Genomic DNA, 20,968 nt, shown 5'->3' on the forward strand with positions numbered 1-20,968 from the left:
TTTGCAGTTGCAAAACTACATAAAGTACTTCCATAGTATCAATTTTATTATAATTTAGCGAGCCTTCTAGTTGTATTTTTTTACGGAACTTTGTTACGAATACGGAATTGTGTTTATTCTGTTACGTGTTATACTGTATTATTATTGCATTATCTTAAAAATTGATCAATATCGCGGTGAAAGGCTAAGTTTCAATGTCAATAATATATTATGTTTGAATGAATATAGTATATTTTTTTTATTGATAATAATGCCCTCATCAGCAATAACCGTATGTGCTGGCCGGGTAACTGTGGAGAATGATAAGATGAGCATGAGGTAAAGTCAGTTGGCCTATCATGATAAAATCTCCATGACTAATATTTATTTATTTATTTATATAACTTCAATGCACAAAATACCAAGTTAAAAGTACATATGGCGGACTTAACGCCTTACGGCATTTTCTACCAGTCAACCACAGGTTGTGCAGAGAAACTGTAGGTGGTGCAAATGTAATCAATAAGAAAAATAATACCTATGTCATAAATAATATATATTTACTAAAGTATTTACGTAATTACATGTAAACATACAGATACAAATACATACAATATATATAAAGCTATAGATGAATATGAATAAAATACATACCTAAATATATCTACCATATACATCTCATATAACACTTTACATCTCATACAATACTTAGGTAATAGTCTGAAATAGCAACAGCAGATAGAACATAACAAAAAAAAAACAAATTCTGGCAACTATAACATAGAAAAGATGTACAAATAAATAAACAATGAGTCACGCAAAAAGAAAAAATAAACTATTCTACATAATAGAAAAGTTACATGCTGGAATAGTATTTCCGCAATTTACGCTTTAAAGAAAACTTACTCGTGGCGGTCTTGATATCAAGGGGTAAGTCGTTCCAATGTTTGATAGCCTGAATGGCGAAAGAATAGTGGACGAAACCGGACAAATGAGCCGGTATATGAAGTAAACATTTTCTGGTCGTGCGAATAGAGCGAATTGTGTTGGAAATGAAATTGATTGCTAATGTAATCAGGAGAATTAGAATCATATAGAAAAGAATAGAGAGTACATAATAATCATCTTTTCAATCTCCTATGAATACAGAATCTTAATAGAATTATGTAGTACCTGTATAACATAATAATATAATATAATAACAATATTTTGCAGAGACAAGTAACGGTATATTTAGTCCTATATTATATTGCCGAAGTGATCTCTATTTAAGTACTACTATATATACTCATATAACTATAGTGTGAAAATACATTAGTAGTATTCATTTGAAAATTAATTATAGTACTTATATTTAATTGTTATGTAGACAGTAACTGTTCATTACATTACCCAATCCTTTAGTCTAAATGTATCATTATATTAGATCTCTATATTTAGTTCTAGGTTTTAGATTACTCAAATTCTTGTTCTGTACTAATGTTATCTAATTTCATTTTCATGGTTACTTTATTCAGCGATTATTTCATATAATTATATATAAAATATGTAATCTAATTGAGGTCGTATGTACTCCTATTAGAAGTTACAAGAAAATGTTAACCACTATTACGTATACCAAGATTTAAAATTATTAATGTGTAATTGCATACTTCTTCATAATTGTTCAGGATCGTCAACAAGCGTTGCCATTGAGGAGGGTGGAGAATTCACCAACAGCTGTCGCGGTCAATAATCACGTGCAACCAAAGCGAGAGTCCACCGACAACCCTCCACCCCCACCACCGGTTAGTTTCACATTATCTTCTCTTATATATTCTTTACTTTAGTTTTATATCTCTAATTATACTGAGATTTGTTTTTGTTTATCAACCGAGGAGTCCCAATCTAAATTGATTTTGATGATTCTTTGTGTGATATTCTTTATTTTATAATATAAAACAGATAGCGAATAAGTAAATTCACAACATATTTATATTTTGGCTCTTAAGTATCTATGATGTGTAATCTATTTATCTATAATTGGATTAAATATAAACCTTGTCAAACTAATAATAACTTTAAAATATCCTTATGACTGCTGTTTTTATTGTTTTTTTTATCACATATGGGCTATAAAGGTGTATTTCGTGATTTGAAAGACAAACAAGCTGACACGCCATAAAAATATATAAAGTATATGAAAATATTTTCGTGAAGTAGGAAATACGTAAATAGAGTAACTAATGATTCTGACAATATTACATATATAGATAACCTATAGGGTATATGGATAAGCGTCGTAAAACTTATAATTTGTACGTATAGGTACAGATGTTGATTTAATTTAAATAACCAATCTAGACATTCAACATTTCAGATGCCCATCGTAAATGGTCAACAGAAGAAAGTTGAATCAAATGATTCCAATGGTGAAAAGCTAGCTGCGAAATCAATTAATGGGGATTACAATAAACCTTCAAACATTAGGAAAAATGGCACATTGATTCGAACGCCTACGCCAGATTATAACAATAAGGCTGATTCTCATATTCCTGTACCGAAATTAAATAATAAAGAGGAGAAGGCAGATATTGAATCACTCGAATCTTATAAATTAAAAAATCCCGCAAATGTGCAACCTAAGCCTCCTTCAAATTATTTTGTCAGAGCACCGAACGGTACAGCTACAATGAAAAAACATGGGCGACCCGTATCCGTGACAATAGGCGAATATGTTGGTGGCACTAATGGGCGAAGAGAACCAACCAAGTTAGATTTCCTGAACGGTGACAGATCTGATGGCGACCAAGTAGATAATGATGTATCAATCTCAAATAGACTACAATCTGAATTGACTTTAACACTATCTAGATCCAATTTAAGAAAAAAGACTGATGCTTTGGTGAGTAATATATTAAAATTACCCAGACTATATTATATCGTATATATACATATTATGATCAAATATTCTGATAACATCTTTTTCAGGATGATATAGATCGAAAAAGATATATCTTCTTATCTAAAGATACGAATACAAAAGAAGATAGCGATTCTTCTTTAGATAAAAACTTTCATGTTAGATACGGCAATAATCTTTTACCACTACCTCCATCAATATCTATACCCAAAGTTGCGAAGTTGAAGTATTGACCGTCATAAATGCTATGTGAAATAGCATATGGCACGTGACTCTACCAAATTATTGTAATTATTTTTCTACCTTAAATGAATTCTATGAGTTATTAATACAATGTTAATTGCATGATTCACGTTTTAAGATCTGTTAGAATCGTCACTTACTAACATTATAATATAATTTACAGTCTTCTGAAATATGTAGATCATGGTATATAAAAAAATCTATACTACGCACAAGTGATTCCTAACTTTTTTTCTTTCCGGAGAATCATATGCCAAATGTAATTTTATTACTTTTATTGTAATAGCCTTCGAGGCCTTTATCAATAAAAATAAATACAGCACTGTCACATTCATCCTAATATTTAAGAATATTAATAATATATTTTTATTCACAATTAAAGTGTACATTCTATTTATTTTGGTGCAGGAAAGTGTGCTCTATTTTATTATCGCATATTTTTTTGTTTTTATCTAACCCATTATTGGTTGTATGGAAGTCCCCAAGTTCTGTCTAGATTCTAGTTCACAAACATTGTTTTATGCAACTCAATAATTAAATTACATAGATTATGTTTTCCTTATATCTAAATGAACTAGGTACTTAAGTAGGTACTTGAAATAATGTTGAACATTAGCGATATTTTTGGTTATATCAGTTGTAGTTAGTACCCAGCTATGCTAGCTATATTTAGCTAGGAATTAGCAGGTGCTATGTGAATTGTTCTGGGTTATTATTATATATTGGTACTCGTAAAAGTAATGATCATATTCTATTAGCGCAATGATTTATATTCTGTGTATATCAGAACTGAGTAGAACTCCGACGTCATACAAAAACACGAAAAATTTTTAAATTGATTATTATGCAATGATGTAGATGATTCTTGAATAATTAATCTTACCTAAGTATTAATAAAAGTGCGTAATTATTGAATATTAATAATTTATAATTATTAAAATATTTATCTGTAACATTCAACTAAGCAATATCTCTCTCTGAATACCCCATCTGAAGTTACAATTTGTTATCATAATCGTAATATTTTTTGTTCCTCATTTTTTATTTATTAACTTTAACCTTTTTTGTTTGCAGGCTGATACTGGTCGATGAATAATATTATTCGTACAACACATAAAAATTAGTTTTATTTATCTTCTTATTGTAGGAATTTATATTATTATGCTTTAGGTAAAACGTTTTCTAAAAACTTTGTTTAAAACATTATATATTTTATAGATACCTACATATTTGGTTACAATTAGAACTTTCAACCAAAGTTAGCTATTTATTTATTATTAAATTTTAATGTCAAAATAGGATATATATACTTGCAAAAAAAAATACCTGCTGAACGTGCATGATACGTTATTCATATTTTGGACTTACATATTATTTATAAAAATAAAATTTGTGATTTGTAAAGATTTACTATGCCTCATTTCTGAGGTTGCATTAGTTATTTAAATAAATATTTTGTTTGAATTTCCTAAGTCATATATTAATAAATAAATATTACTACAAATTTGTTTTATTACAAGTCAAGCCTAATCAAGCCAAACATGAGTATGATTGTTTGTATCGCTCGGGGTATTTTCTACGTATATTATGTATGTATTAAAAAATGCATCTATGTATTTGTAGCAGTTCTCTACTACCCATTACATAAGGTGTGCTTAGCTAGAAACTAGATGGCGCTGTGTGAATTGTCCTGAAATATTATTATTCGTGCACGCGGAAAAATACAAACACAGAAAAAAGTCTAAGAAAAGCCGTAGCTACAAATATTTTAGTCTGTTTATATTATGAAGAAGATTAATCAAAAAAATATAAACAACTATCATAGGTACACCTCCTTCATGTGGCAAATTATCAGTGTGTTAAGCCATTAAAAAGAAAAAAAAAAAACAATAATTGTTCCTAGTATAATAAATATAATGAATATATTGTTAGATCACACTGATCTATGAGTCAGGTATTATGTCATATGGTGCTTTGCGAAGGCTACTTACAGAAGAATATGATGAACGTGCTAGTACTATATTGATAGAGAGCCCTTTCATTGAAACATCAAGAGATGGTCAACGATTAAGCATGGTACAGTTAGGTGGGTAAAATACAAATTACATATGTAATACACACTAGATGATTTTGGAGTTTATAGAGATCGTAATGTCTAAAAAAAAACAATGTAAGTATCTTGATTTCCAACAATCTTATAAATATAGTCTTTTAAAGACCAACGAGAATGCAAAATACCATACACGCTCCACACTTGCGAAATCACTAAAAATTAATAGTATAAAAAGGAAAGATTTGGTCTTTTCTACATTTTGATATTTTATAGTTGTTGTATGTTTCTAATGGATAGGTAAACTTAAGATATACTTGAATTGTTTTACCTATTATCATTATATTAGGTATTAGCTTAATAAAATTGACTGATAAAATTGGCACACGCACAACGCCGCGGGTACCTATAACTAGTAAGCTATAAATATACATATATACAATAAATGTTATGGGTATAAAATGCATTATGGTTATTTGGAACTAGAACTACAACTACTAAAATTATTGCCGATTTTATCCATTATAGGTATTTGATAATTGACAGTAAAATCAGAAAATAGAATATTTCTTACTATATACATATACTTATCACTTGAAAATAAATGCAGTGAAATTTGCGAGAATCTTCTACTTTGAAAGTTAGTTAATAAATTAATATTATGCCAAATGAATTTTTATCTGCATTTAAATGCATATATCCAAAGACACCATTTCTGCATGTAGGAACTACTACTAGAATTTTTTTTTTAATGCAATATAGGTATGCATAGCAATGTGCTACTATGCCATGAAAATTACCGCTTTATTGTTTATTTCAGGTCTAACATCCGATAAACTAATAATTGCCTCGAAAACTCCAAAGACGGCAATCTCTCACTTCGATATGATAGAAGACAGTAAATTAGAACTGTGTCATCTATATCCAATTCGATCTGTACAAATGTCTGTATTTAAACAAAGCATTCGGCAATCACTTAAACTTATCATCAATAACAGTCTAATAAAATATTTTGAGTTAGGATTCATGAAAAAAAGAGAGGTATAGCACTTAAGTAATATTATATAATACAACTATGTACATATTTTATTTTATGACATTGGTGTTAGCGCAGGATCAGACCTCCTGTGGAGAACAATGAGGATGAATCAGCTCTGTGACCCTATTGTAACGAATTCATCAATTAATCACAATGCTTTCAAATATAATTATTTTTAGATATTTTGGGAACTGTGGTGTAGTTATGCTATGGAAATAAATAATAAATTGCGAAGGTGGCCTTACTCAGAGACTTCCACAGAAACAGATTACCAAGATTTAACCCTGAAAATACCATTTGTGAGTAAAATTGTATTTATACCACAAGGAAGTGAGTTCTGATAGGGCACATGAAACAAATCTTGATCGAATCTATATAATTAGATAATTTAATTGATTTGCTACATAAAAATAATCTATACATAGGTACTGAAATTATACAGAGAACGCATATTGTTAAGTGAAAAGTAAACTTACTACACCCGTGTAACAAGTACCTACATTATTCTGAAGTGACACATGCAATATTATTAAGTTAAAATATGCAAAACTCACACAAAGCTGTTACTTAGCACTCAGGATATTTCGGGAACGGATTAGATAAATATATATTAAATGTAAATGTAAAAAGAATTGTTGATTGCTCTCACAGAAAATTTATATACCGTATTGCCCACAACAACTCAACACGTTGCCGTTCCTGACGACTAAAACAATGTATTTCTTGCGCAATGCATAATATAATACCAATAGTATAACAACTATTGCAAATTATTGGCGGAAATTCTGTGTCCTAGTTGTGGATGAAAAATAGGTATAATAGTTATAATTACTATAAAGAATGCGACGCATACTAAATTCAAACTTTCCATATTCAAGGCGTTGGAAAAAATAATTTATTAGCATGATGCCCTTACCAAAATCAATCATCCTTACTAATATTAAAAATTCGAAAGTAACTCTTATCTATCTGTCTGTTGCTTTTTTACGCAAAAACTACTGGACCCATTTATATGAAATTTGAGAAAGGCATAGGATACTTTTTAATACGTGGTTGATAGTGGAGACGAAATGTTGAATGGGAGTATAGTCATTTTCAAAACTAGAGGGTTGAAACTTTTAGGCTATTGATTAAATATAAATAATTTTACCCTTAAGGGGGTCAAATAATAAGGGATAAAAGTTCGTATGGAAATTTGTCATTTATAAACGCCTTTGGATTTATTATACGATTTTTGGGTTAAATAATTAAATATTTTTTCTTTATTTGGCCATGGTCCCTATTCCACGGAGGAAGTTGCGTGCACAGCTAGGAAGTGCTATGTGCTTCTTTCAGTCGTATAGGACGAAGCTGTAACTTGCTCTTAACACTGTCTGTTCTTCTACTGCAAAATCAATACATAAAGGTCTTCGTCGCTAGCTGATTCATTTCACAACAAATTTAACTCGCGGTTTGTCTCTTTTCCATAGAAAAATCGTTTAAAATGGGCAGATAAAAATGTATATTTGGGATCCAAAAGAGAGATTGAAGATATGGATAGACCTCTACCTGTTCCTGGGCTCTGTCCTACACAAGATTTAAAGCTGTATTATTTGAAGCAACGGTACTTTGGATGTTGGGATCAATCGGAACACTGGGTGCAATGTGGAAATAGCTCGTCAATTGTTTTTAATTAATGCAGCAATCATTATTAATTGTTTATTTGCTAGATTGCATTATATTTTGCTTTGTACCGGAAAGTAGTATTAATAGTTAGTCGATATATAATATAGAAAATTGAAAACTAAATCCGATCGGTACCTACAATGTCACATACTTATTTTTATTTTAAAAATATTTATTTAATATTTACCTACTTTAAGTTACCCTTTAACTTAAAGTTTTCTATAAGAATATATAACAAGTTTTTATACCTGAAGAAAATCTTCGATACACATATTTTATGCCTTACTGAGGTATGCAAGGTGAGGGGTGTGATATACTCTCACTAATACATGGTGGATGCCACAGAGTACAGATATTTAGATAATTATATTGAGTCTTCTTACAACAGTTTTAAATTTTAATTTAATCAAATTAAAAAATATACTATATATTTTTATTAATGATTTATTTATTTACTGGACTATATCAGATCTTTTCGATTTCACCTTAATGTGGTAGTAAATGGTCAGTAGATTTTAAAAAATCCAAATTTTTTATGTTTCGTTCTTTTTGGTATATTATCACTGAAATTATGTTAAAGAAAATTTCAAAGGTACCATCCCTTATTTATCTACAAGAAAAAATGTAAGATGATTACTTTGTACATTTATTGCTAATTGCTTCCTTGATTACTTCATTAATATAATTTAATTTATCTTCGTTTGTCTCCAATGCCGAATACTTCGACCAATGCACCTGAAAACAATAATTCTGTAAATTTGATACTTCCTTCTAAACAATGACTTATTATATGGTATATTTTTTGTGCACATGTTATTTGATATACAATACAATGTTGATATGTATGTAACGTAATGTAAATTATATGAGAGTGTGTGACGCTTATAAATAAGTATTAGACAGATAAATTACTACAAGATTGTGATGTGTTTCACACTTCATTAATACTATTTGTAAGTTATATCACAAATAAGCTATGCAAATTTATTTACATATCATTATTGTATTGTTTACCCCATAATTGCGCGTTGGTGCAATTTAATATACATATACATATCAAATGAAAGAGTATGGCGGCCTAGTATGATACTAGCCGACTTTGTAATCGTCATTTCAAATCTGACCAAAACAACAAAATCTTTGTAGCACTTCAATTTTACTCTCTGGTGATGGAAACACCGATAACAAACTAAATTATTCCGAATAATGGCGGTAGGTTTGCCCGGTACTATACTGAATTCTATACTCTACGAAATTTGAAAATATTAAATGATGCGCGTCGGCAATTAACGGATTTTATGTAACTTATAAGAAATTTGGCATCAAGAAACAAATAAATAAAAATAAACTTTACCAATGCAGCACAGTAGCCAAGAGTATTCAGTTCGTTGATCTTACTTAAAAAATGTCCAGATGGTGTATTGTAACTGTGAATTGTTCCATTTTTACCAGCAATTACTAGAACAATCCATTTATTATCATTTGGAACTTTACGAATTAATCCAAATTTCATCTCTTTAAATATGTCCGCCACAGGAACTGCTGTTCCATTACAATCATTGCAAATAATTATGTCTAAAACAAAAGAATTATTTATAATGATAGTAAAAATTAATTAAATAATAATTATAAAATGCTTTGATATGCTAATAACACTATGTTGTATCACTTTGTGTCCAGTCAAGCCAATTTTACATGATATAGCATAAATAACCATCAGCATTACAATTTTACTGTTGAGCTCTCAACATAGAAAGCAGTATCTCTTAAATAACATTATGAATTGTTCAAGATTTTACCTCCTCTCTGATGGTGTGGTAAGATATGATCACCTATAACAAAATCATCGCCTCCACGGGATTCTTTTAATATTCGCATGACATCCAAGAACATTCTTTCAGTTACATTATATTGTTTCTTATAATTGTCACTGGGAACATAGTCAGTGTACTTCTTAGCTAATAAGACACAACATTTGTCATTCAAGCGATTCATGCTATTATTCGGATAGAATATTTCAGCTGAATTGTTAATAGTTAATATTTCTCTACCATATAGAACATAATATTTTCCATATGTGTTTTTCAAAAAATCTGGGTCTAAAACTTTGTTCATCAAATCTATTGGATAAATTCCTAGTAGACCTAAAAATGATATGGTGCAAGCAAATGATCTGCCATGTTTATTAATTTCACTACTCCTTTCCGGTTTTCTCAATTCATCTACTACAGCTTGTAAAAAACATCTTTCCATTTCAGGTTTCCAGTTGAAAGTGCCATATGTCAATACTAATCTTTCCAAGTCTTTTAATCTTGTTTCAGACATTGACTCAACAGTTTTTTCAGCAATTGTGGTCAGGCAAGATTTGTGTAATGTTAAAGTAGAGGAACCAAGTAAGGCAATGTGGACATTACACATATGTGATAACCTAGGTACTTGATGTTGAAGAACATCCAGAAGTTCATATATTTTATTATGATTAACTACTTTCATTGAATATCTTATGATTTTCAAGAGAGCGGCAAGAGACACTTCATGGATATCAGCAGCATTTTCAATAACTTTATCAATTATCTTACACACTAAATCTACACTTCTCAAAGGAGTTTTACTTTTGAAAAACCCCATAGATATTATAGCAATGTCATCTATTGTGTAGTCTGAAAATGTATTATCAAAACATACTTCCAAAAAATGCATATCAAAAGGTGGTTTTCTAAGAATGCCAACAAAAAACAATGTCTGTACCAATTGACTAGTTGTTAATTGTTTAGATTTTGTGGCTAGTTTTTGTAGAGACTTTAATGAAAAATCACTATACCTTGTAACATTTAACATATAAAATAATGAAATGAAAGATAACAATTGATCTAAACTCCATTCCTTCATTCTGTTTAAGCATTCTTCATCTAATGCTGCCCAGATTTCTATATAATTTCTAGTTCTGATAGATTCCGTTTCAGGCCATTGACATGCAGAATAAAATAGAGACACTAGTTGTTTATCAGTGGCAAATTTTATATTGTCTGTAAAATGGTCTACAAAAGTATCAAATATTTTGTTTGATATGCACATTCCATTTCTGGTACAATAAGAAGCTAGTTTTGGGAAGTAATCAAACAGTTGCTCAGGTGTTTTAAGTGACCAATTTTCTTGTATTAATTCATTGAACTGATTTTCTGAAATAGGTGTATATTGATTTATATTTTCATTATTTTTAGTTATACTCATTGTATAACCTTTGCTTTCCATAATTTCATAAGCGTACTTATTCTCATGCTCCAAAAACATTTTAACTCTTAAATTTGTGTTGTAATAAAAATAACGAAGATTATTTTTTAATCGTTTTGACTCGTTACATATAATCATTTTATAAACGAACTTATGGGCGTATAAATTACGCGATACTTTGAAAAAGATCGACATTTTATGAAACTGAATTCAATACATAAATTTAAAACTACTATTGTTTTTATAATTATTTGTTCTCATTTATTATTGTTAGGTTATGTTCAACTGTGTACACAAATTACGAATATTTATGAAGAAATGTCAAGCAGGAACGTCAACGTCATGCTGAATGGGTACAATGTCGTAAAGTGCCGTTGCCTTGCTATAGTTTCGCTTATTACAATCGTTCGCTTATTATTACAATTTAATACGACTCTTTTTGGGTTTCACTATAACATTATTTGATTTAATTAAAGTATGTACATATTACTATATACATAACTTAATTATACAATAAAGAACCTAAAATTATTTGATTAAAAATGGAAGTAAATAAAACATTGCCTTTTATCCGCTTTCTAAAATATATGACATTTTCTTAATTCATGTTTATCTGAATGATAGTGAATAATAGCGGTAATATAAGATATTAACCTTTTTTGTACAAAAGGAAAACTAGTTTTACTTCTTCTTTTGGCTCTGGCGATTTATGTTGCCATTAGGCATTTCTAGTAATGCAAATTGTCGAAGTACGGTAGAATGTGTAATTTGGTGGTGGTAACACTGTGGCATCCACCATTTTTGTATACTGTATTGAGTACTTACAGATTTCGCGCGCCGCTAATTAATATTACCTGTTTCGTTATGTATTAATAGCATTATTGAATTAGTTATTTCATATTCGTCATAACTTTAACAATTGCTGTATCATGTCTCAAACCGAGGAAGCTATGGATGTGGCAGAGGTTGGTGAGAATTCTGTAAGTAGTGCGTTTTTTACAGTTCTTTTATTCCTTGATTCATTTCATTGCTTTAAATTTCTTTAAATGGCATTAGGCCGATTTTTATTTAATTTAAACAAATTTGTTACTTTTATTTTCATAGAATGGATCCTCCAGCGATACAACCTCATCCAGAGGTAAAGAAGGCGATTTTGAAAGTAAAATAGAAACTGATCGTGCCAAACGCTTTGATTTTTTATTGAAACAAACTGAAATTTTCTCTCATTTTATGACAAATACCCCTAAATCTGGAAGTAGTCCTCCTAAGCCGAAAGCTGGAAGGCCAAAGAAAAACAAAGAATCGGATTTAGCTGAGTAAGTTAGTTTTGATTTCATATTTAAATAAATTACTGTGTTTTTCTAACTTCAGTCTTTTAGCAAAGATTGTTTATTCAATTATCCAGTTGTTTACCTATAGTTGGTATATATGATGTATTGGAAAGTGAAATTAAATATTTCTGTAATGCTGGTAGCATTTCAATTTTAAAATTATGTTTTCTTTCAACCTAATTTTAAAATTGATGGTCATAAGACATCTATTGGTATATTTCATTCACAGTTTATCATGTAAGTGTTTCCAAAGTGAGACAAAAAACACAATTATTTCTTCTGCTACAGTAATGCATTGGATATGAACTGATATGCTAATTTAATGCTATTTGATTGGATACTTTTTTCTCTCGTTAAGGTATTAACTATTATTGTGATTTCTGTCAATTGAAAATATTCTTGTGTATAAATTTTTACAATATCACTCTGTTTGTCTGTTGTCACTATGTATGTTTCTGTTATGTCTCCAGTCATCGTCATCGTAAAACTGAGCAGGAAGAAGATGAAGAGTTACTTGCTGAAACAAATTTGAAACAAAAGAACATTTTTCGCTTTGAAGCATCTCCACATTATGTTAAGAATGGAGAAATGCGAGATTACCAAGTCAGAGGTCTAAACTGGATGATTTCTCTATATGAGAATGGAATAAATGGAATATTAGCTGATGAAATGGGTTTGGGAAAAACTTTACAAACTATTTCACTTTTGGGTTACATGAAGCATTTTAAGTAAGTACTAAAACTACTAATGGTGTCTTATTCAGGCTAAGTGGATGTTTAGCTCTTTTCTTATACAATTACAAAATTAATATAATTACAGGAATGTACCAGGACCCCACATAGTAATTGTACCAAAATCCACATTAACAAATTGGATGAATGAGTTCAAGAAATGGTGTCCTTCATTAAAAGCTGTCTGTTTAATTGGTGATCAAGAAACCAGGGTATATATATATATATATATATGATTTCAAGAAAATTATAATTATAAATAGTTTCTGTTATTATTACTATGTGTATTGAAAATGATATTAAATTTTTCCACAGAATACCTTTATTCGTGAGACACTTATGCCTGGCAATTGGGATGTTTGCATTACATCCTATGAAATGATTATTAGAGAGAGATCAGTATTCAAGAAATTCAACTGGCGTTATATGGTTATTGATGAAGCTCACCGTATAAAGAATGAGAAGTCTAAACTGTCAGAGTTGTTGCGAGAGTTTAAGAGTATGAACCGGTTGTTATTAACTGGCACTCCATTGCAGAACAACCTTCACGAACTCTGGGCTCTGCTTAATTTTCTTCTGCCTGATGTTTTTAATAGCTCAGATGTAAGTTGTAATTATATACTGTATTTTATGTTTATCACTTAATACAAAGTGTTCCTGTTTTTATTATTTGAGATTGCCTGTACTATACTATCAATGTATTTTAAAATATAGAATATAGTATATGCTTTAATGAATATGTATGAAATTTAAATATATATTTAATATATATTGTGTTCAACACATCAACAATTCTATTGCAGGATTTTGATTCATGGTTTAACACTAATGCAGCTTTAGGAGATAATCAGTTGGTATCTCGTTTGCATGCTGTGCTACGACCATTTTTGCTCAGACGTCTCAAATCTGAAGTCGAGAAGAAACTCAAGCCAAAAAAGGAAGTTAAAGTGTATGTAGGCTTGAGTAAGATGCAACGAGAATGGTATACTAAAGTTCTTATGAAGGACATTGATGTTGGTATGTAAATTCAATATTTGTTCTTATTCATGTTCTTATTCACTATCCAATTTTGTGACCATTTTGAAATACATATCATATTCATTGGTTTATAAGTCTCCTAATTTCTGTCTATATAGAAATTATTGCTAAATTAATTTGACATAAGGTTATCTATCTTTTATGAATATAAATTTATCAAATTGTAAGAGAAATAAGAACAATGTAGATGGATAATATGTTGTTGAACGGAGTTTATTTATACAAGTAATAAGAATTTTTATTAACAATATAAATATATTTTTCATCATAACTTTGTGCATAAAATATTATTAAAAATTGATTATAATTGGAATATTGAAATGTTGAGAAAACCTGAGGCTAGATTTGGCTGGAAGTTGTGTTGGATCTCAAAATTCTCCATCAACATGATATCAACTAATATTAAATGTACAATGTAATGTGAAAGCTTCAGATTATGTAAGAGAACTAAGTTCCACAGAAGACAATATTATTTGTTGAAAAATGTGATGGAATTGTGCCGAATTTTAATAGAAAAGCATGATGTTTTAGTAAATGGTGCCGGCAAAGTGGAAAAAATGCGTCTACAGAACATCCTTATGCAGTTGCGTAAGTGTTGTAATCACCCATACTTATTCGACGGCGCGGAGCCGGGACCACCTTACACTACAGATGAACATTTGGTTTATAACTGTGGCAAAATGGCGATACTTGACAAGTTACTACCCAAGCTACGTGAACAAGATTCTCGAGTGTTAATCTTTTCACAGATGACGAGAATGTTAGATATCTTGGAAGATTACTGTCTTTGGAGGCAATATAAAGTTAGTATATAGAATTGATACTCTTTATTTTCGATTATAACTGTGAAAAATTTCTATTTACAACCCTCCTCTCCAACCCCAATGTTGTTAACGCTGCAGGGCACGTAGTTGGCAGTAGGCGTAGGCGTAGGCGTAGTCATAGTTAGAAACAATATTTCAAAAATTATATTTACAATCAATTTAGTCTATTTAGATACAGCATTAAGGATTTAGGACAATTTTCTCACATGTATAAATTTTATCAAATTCAATAAATATTTAGTGTTTCTTGAATTTTAGCAATTACTATACTGGAATAAATTATTTGATTTATTTGTTTAAATATTAAATTTAATTTGATTTGTGTCTGTGCATGAATGATGCACATATAATATAATATCTTCACAGCATTTAATTTTTTATTATGTTTTCTATAATATGATTATTATTGTAATATAAAAATACGCAAAAATTGTACTATTGCAGTACTGCCGCTTAGATGGACAAACCCCACATGAAGACAGAAACAGGCAAATAGAAGAATACAATGCAGAAGGCAGTGAAAAATTTGTTTTTATGCTGTCAACCAGAGCGGGTGGTCTCGGAATCAATTTGACTTCAGCCGATGTTGTTATTATATATGATTCTGATTGGAATCCACAAATGGATTTACAGGCTATGGATAGAGCTCATCGTATTGGACAGAAAAAACAAGTACTATTTATAATTTTTTTTTTAATATAATAATTTTTTTGTGTTGTTTATGTACACTGTATGATGTAACTATAATAGTAGTCTTAGAATTATATAATGTCTTATTAGGTGCGCGTATTCCGACTAATCACGGACAACACAGTGGAGGAGAAGATTGTGGAGCGAGCTGAAGTGAAGTTACGTCTGGATAAATTAGTCATCCAGTCTGGTCGACTAGTAGACACCAAGAACCAGCTAAATAAAGATGAGATGCTTAACATGATCAGACATGGAGCGAATCATGTGTTCTCTTCTAAAGATTCCGAAATTACTGAAGAAGACATTGACACTATATTAGCTAAGGGACAAACCAAGGTAAACAAAATTTTCAGTGCATAGAATTTTACATGACTTATTCGAAAATAATGATTTTAATGAACAATTTACAGACTGAAGAGCTCAAACAGAAATTAGAGAGTTTAGGAGAGTCTTCGCTTCGAGCTTTTTCAATGGACACTCCTGGTGCAACTACAGATTCGGTATATCAGTTTGAAGGTGTGAAAATGTTTCTAAAATAACTAATGATTGAGTCATTTGCGTTATGCAAATATTGTAAGACAGTTAATTCAGTAATTACGACACAAATAATAACAATTAATATAGTTATACAAAAAGGTTCTAAATTATTAAATTCTAATGAGATAATATATTTTTTTATGTTTATGTACTTAGGGGAGGATTACAGAGAGAAACAGAAGGTTATTCCAATCGGTAACTGGATAGAGCCTCCTAAACGCGAGCGTAAAGCTAACTATGCAGTCGATGCATACTTCAGGGAGGCACTACGTGTCTCCGAACCCAAGGCGCCAAAGGTACAGGTAAATAAGTGTAAAGAGCTAAATGCGGAGTCCTGCGCTGCGGTTCGGTATTCTTGGTGATGGTTATATAATATTGTATCATCCATTCATTTATGTAACTATATTACATTGTTAGCTCTTTATACTGGTTTTGAACCTGATATATATTATAATTATTATGTATGCTGTACTTATAACATATTATATTCTATGTATTATTTATTAATGCATGTATATATTTTCATATCACTATAGTCATAACAGAGTATATTCATTGCGCTTTAATATAATATTATACTAACGTATTTATTCATATCAGTGTAGGTAGTTAATATTAAATTGATAACATTGGTATTTTTGCTTAACCAGGCACCAAGACCACCCAAGCAGCCTATTGTACAAGATTTCCAGTTCTTTCCACCTAGACTCTTCGAGTTATTGGATCAAGAAATTTACCACTACCGGAAGACTCTCGGGTATATATACATATATAAACTATTATTTACAAATATGTATTATTTAATATGCTTTTAAACATGCATATAGCAGGACAAGTAGGCAACAATGTATGTTAAAGTTCTTACATGTCATCATATGTTTTATTCGTTTTAGGTATAAAGTTCCACGAAACCCAGAATTAGGACCAGATGCGGCTAAAATTCAAAGAGAAGAGCAACGTAAAATAGATGATGCTGAGGCTCTCTCTGAGGAAGAAATACAAGAAAAAGAACAACTTTTAACACAAGGTAATTTGCAACAAATTTAGATCTGATTCATCATCATTTCAGCCCGGAATACGTCCACTGCTGAACAAAGGCCTCCCCCACTTCTGATTTCTCTCTCAAAATTAAAACCTAAACGTAATTGAGATGTCGTAATTTTTTATTCCCACTTGATTTTCCTAGTTTTAAAAGAGCTCGTTGTAAATTACTGAATAGTAAAAACGAGTAAATAACTTTAATGTATTACTAGCTATTCGCCCCGGCTTCGCACGGGTGTACGTTTATTATACATAAACCTTTCTCTTGAATCACTATCTATTAAAAAAACTCTTCAAAATCCGTTGCGTACTTTTAAATATTTAAACATTATGTATGTTTAAATATTTAAAAGTAAGGGACAGACAGTGACAGCGATTTTTTTTGTACTATGTAATGATATTCCTTATTTTACTCTAAAATATAATTGTTTCTGTTTTGCTGTATGGTATTCGAGATAACCCTGTAGTCTAATATTTTTAACGAACCCATGAAAGCTTGGAGACTTTAAACTTAGATTTATTATTTTTAGGATTCACAAATTGGACTAAGCGGGATTTCAATCAGTTTATAAAAGCAAATGAAAAATATGGTCGAGATGATATTGAGAATATTGCAAAAGATGTGGAAGGCAAAACACCAGAAGAGGTAATATAAAAAAATACATTAAAAAATATACTTAGTTTACTGTATATGGTAATAAAATAACTTTTTTTTTGCGTTAATCGAATTCCTATATTTAATATATGGATATGATACTTAGATAAGACTTTTGGGCCCTAATAATTTAATTTAGTGCAATGCTAATGGGTGTACTGTAGTAAAACTTGAAGCCTCAAAATAACAATCACTTTTGACATTAAAGTGAACTTTATATTATATATTTCAGGTCATGGAGTACTCAGCAGTATTTTGGGAGAGATGTCACGAACTGCAAGATGTGGATAGAATTATGGGACAAATTGAAAGAGGAGAAGCTAAAATACAAAGAAGAGCCTCTATAAAGAAAGCATTAGATGCCAAAATGGCCCGATATAGAGCACCATTCCATCAACTCAGAATCTCATATGGAACTAACAAGGGCAAAAATTATGTAGAAGAAGAAGACAGGTATTTTATGTTTCATAAATAGGCGTCGATATCAATCGAATCGAAATTAGTACTAATGTTGTACACAGATGGATTCAACATACCCTATTACATAAGTATTGACTGCAAAAACACAAATCTGTTTAGTTTTGATAAAGAAGTACAATTTAGAAGTAAATATTTTTGTGTATACAGACTGTTACATATACTCAGGTATTGTTGGATATCCAAATTCGATATAAAATATTATTCTTTTTACATACATTCTTATTTTAATGAATCTAATTATTTGATAATATCACTGGTATACCTGTTTGTTATACGCCTATTTCGGATTGGACAGGGTTGTTTTTACAGTAACATGCCGATGATCCATATGATGGTAAGCGGTATGTTACTGCATGCACAGCACTATAGAGTCGTTGAGTAGCACCTGCAATACCACTTGATCTTAAGATATTGTACCTCTTTTATTTCACCATTTCAGTTGTAGGATAACAACTGAAATAGCTTACAAAGCAATTTGTATAGGGGGGCTGAAATAGCTAAGACTGAGGTAGCTAGCAGACAGCTTTTTTAACTTCTGGTAGATTTGTACAACTGATACATTACTAATTGTACGCCTTATCCAGATTTCTGGTGTGCATGCTGCACAAGCTGGGCTTTGATAAAGAAAATGTGTATGAAGAATTGCGTGCAGCTGTCCACGCGGCGCCGCAATTCCGGTTCGACTGGTTCCTAAAGTCGCGAACAGCTGTTGAACTGCAACGCAGGTACGTTCATATAATTTCTATAATCCTTTCTACAGTTCACTACATCACAAGATTGATATACATAGATAGTTTCTATATTACTGCAGTACTCGAATGTATTGAATTTAATTAAAATAAAATCGTTAGTATTTTTCTATATATTTAATGTACTATTTATTATATGGTACATTATATTTTAAGCCGCAATAGAGTATCTCTATACTTTACCACGGTTGACTGGTAAAGAATGTCGCCTATATTGACTTAATAACAGTGGGTTAATTATCTAACTTCCTTCGCAACGATTTTCGTATGTAACGTAGTGAAAATGACGTCATCTGTCAATAATGCGATTATATTGACGCCATTTGACGCTGTCAACTAGCATTGCAACGTAATCGCAACTTTACATATCGATAGAAAATATTTCTATCGAATGTCGGTTTAGTAACCTGGTTGCAATGTCACGGAATCGCTATTTTGCCGAAATGACAGCGTATTGAAACTGTTTTTAGAGTATAAGAAACAATTTAGAAGGCATAGCATTAGCAGCATTATTTATCTTTTTTTGGTATATATTTTCAGTAAATAGTAGTAGTAATACTGAAAATTACCAAAAGATGATAAATAATGCTGTTAATGCTGATATTTTAAAGATTGTAACCAAAAGAAACACCTTCTAAATTGTTTCTCTTAATCTAAAAACAGTTTCAATTCCACGCTGTCATTTCGGCAAAATAGCGAATATGTGACATTGCAACGAGGTTACTAAATCGACATTCGATAGAAATAATTTTTATCGATATGTAAAGTTACGTTGCAATGCTAGTTGACAGCGTCAAATGGCGTCAATATAATCGCATTATTGACAGATGTCATTTTCACTACGTTACATACAAAAATCGTTGCGAACGAAGTTAGATAATTAGCCCACAGGTATACTTTGGCTTTACATTAGATCAGGTACAATTGATATAATCAATATAGTCATAAAAATTATGAACAATCTCGAAATTTAAAAGAGAAGAAAATTATTTTTCATATTTTTTTTCAGATGTAATACACTCATTACCTTAATTGAAAGAGAAAATCAAGAACTGGAAGAGAAGGAAAGGGCAGAAAAGAAAAAGAAGAGTGGAAATGCAAACCTTAATGCTTCTGGAGGTAATTCGACTGGTAAAGGTCCTAATGCAGGCAAACGCAAAGCTGATAATACTCCCGACACGGCACAGAAACATAAGAAAAAAAAGAAGTGAGGTCAACGATCGGTGCAAATGGATAAAGCTACATAGTTACAATAGTTGTATTTTGTAAACTAACGTCATAATAATATCTTATTTAATGTTAAATTGTAATTTATTGTATTTTAAATTCCGGCATCGATTTAACCAGTGTGAAGAATATTGATCTGGTTATATAAGTCCAATAATAATACAATCATAATATGAAAACAGCAGTACTACCTATCCTATAGTATACAGTATGTTATTCTGGAGGGATTCTACAGTAACTGCAATATTTCTGTACAATACTCCATTAGTTCAAATGCGTGTAACTGTCCATGCAAACTGCATGTAAGTATTACTAAATAGTAAGTATACATAAGGAAGCTACTGTTGAGCATTTAAATTTTAGAATACCGTACTTATAACTTATTTTTATACAATAAAATAATACAATTTTTTACAAAATTATGCCATGTTCATCTATTTGTATCTAGGGACGAAAGATTGTTTATCCATTTGGAATAAGTTATATTTCAGTTATAAAAGACTAATTTTGCAAGTCATTTCGTATTAAATAAAGTGACACTGGTTCTATATACTGT

General features: G+C 30.4%; 4 protein-coding genes across 7 annotated transcripts in view; 3 read left to right on the forward strand and 1 right to left on the reverse strand.

Moving 5' to 3' along the window:
* The window catches only part of LOC131853160 (uncharacterized), a 40,150-nt gene extending 35,555 nt beyond the window's left edge, over positions 1-4,595 (forward strand). Inside the window, exons 10-12 of the mRNA XM_059203983.1 lie at positions 1,650-1,766; positions 2,339-2,863; positions 4,199-4,595. Of these exons, the coding sequence (XP_059059966.1) occupies positions 1,650-1,766; positions 2,339-2,863; positions 4,199-4,216 (660 nt within the window). The 3' untranslated portion in view covers positions 4,217-4,595. The remainder of the gene's footprint in view (positions 1-1,649; positions 1,767-2,338; positions 2,864-4,198) is intronic.
* Positions 4,596-5,014: 419 nt separating this feature from the next.
* LOC131853233 (uncharacterized) lies at positions 5,015-8,345 on the forward strand. 2 transcript variants are annotated; one of them, XM_059204072.1, is made up of 4 exons: positions 5,015-5,210; positions 5,995-6,215; positions 6,393-6,512; positions 7,683-8,345. In XM_059204072.1, exons 1-4 carry the CDS (start codon positions 5,084-5,086, stop codon positions 7,887-7,889), a joined length of 675 nt encoding a protein of 224 aa, XP_059060055.1. In that variant the 5' UTR covers positions 5,015-5,083; the 3' UTR covers positions 7,890-8,345. The 2 variants fall into 2 exon arrangements, with proteins under 2 accessions (XP_059060055.1, XP_059060056.1); XM_059204073.1 differs by lacking the exon at positions 7,683-8,345 and adding an exon at positions 6,639-7,668.
* Positions 8,338-11,448, reverse strand: LOC131853231 (uncharacterized). 2 transcript variants are annotated; one of them, XM_059204071.1, is made up of 3 exons: positions 9,678-11,448; positions 9,277-9,453; positions 8,338-8,613 (listed from the first exon to the last, which is right to left on the reverse strand). In XM_059204071.1, exons 1-3 carry the CDS (start codon positions 11,302-11,304, stop codon positions 8,570-8,572), a joined length of 1,848 nt encoding a protein of 615 aa, XP_059060054.1. In that variant the 5' UTR covers positions 11,305-11,448; the 3' UTR covers positions 8,338-8,569. The 2 variants fall into 2 exon arrangements, with proteins under 2 accessions (XP_059060054.1, XP_059060053.1); XM_059204070.1 differs by having other exon boundaries at positions 9,233-9,453; positions 9,678-11,447.
* Positions 11,449-11,884: 436 nt separating this feature from the next.
* On the forward strand, positions 11,885-20,962 carry LOC131853271 (chromatin-remodeling complex ATPase chain Iswi). Of its 2 annotated transcripts, none has more exons than XM_059204117.1 (17): positions 11,885-12,089; positions 12,214-12,425; positions 12,911-13,168; positions 13,260-13,383; positions 13,487-13,774; positions 13,975-14,188; positions 14,741-15,012; positions 15,478-15,705; positions 15,814-16,059; positions 16,134-16,239; positions 16,417-16,562; positions 16,911-17,017; positions 17,154-17,287; positions 17,832-17,947; positions 18,189-18,409; positions 19,021-19,161; positions 20,195-20,962. In XM_059204117.1, the coding sequence occupies exons 1-17, from the start codon at positions 12,039-12,041 to the stop codon at positions 20,394-20,396; spliced, it is 3,066 nt and encodes a 1,021-aa protein (XP_059060100.1). In that variant the 5' UTR covers positions 11,885-12,038; the 3' UTR covers positions 20,397-20,962. The 2 variants fall into 2 exon arrangements, with proteins under 2 accessions (XP_059060100.1, XP_059060101.1); XM_059204118.1 differs by having other exon boundaries at positions 16,417-16,556.
* Positions 20,963-20,968: the final 6 nt, after the last annotated feature.

Source organism: Achroia grisella, unplaced genomic scaffold (assembly GCF_030625045.1).
Source record: "Achroia grisella isolate CSIRO2021 unplaced genomic scaffold, CSIRO_AGI_Agris_v1 utg900, whole genome shotgun sequence".
Taxonomy (NCBI): Eukaryota; Metazoa; Arthropoda; class Insecta; order Lepidoptera; family Pyralidae; genus Achroia; species Achroia grisella.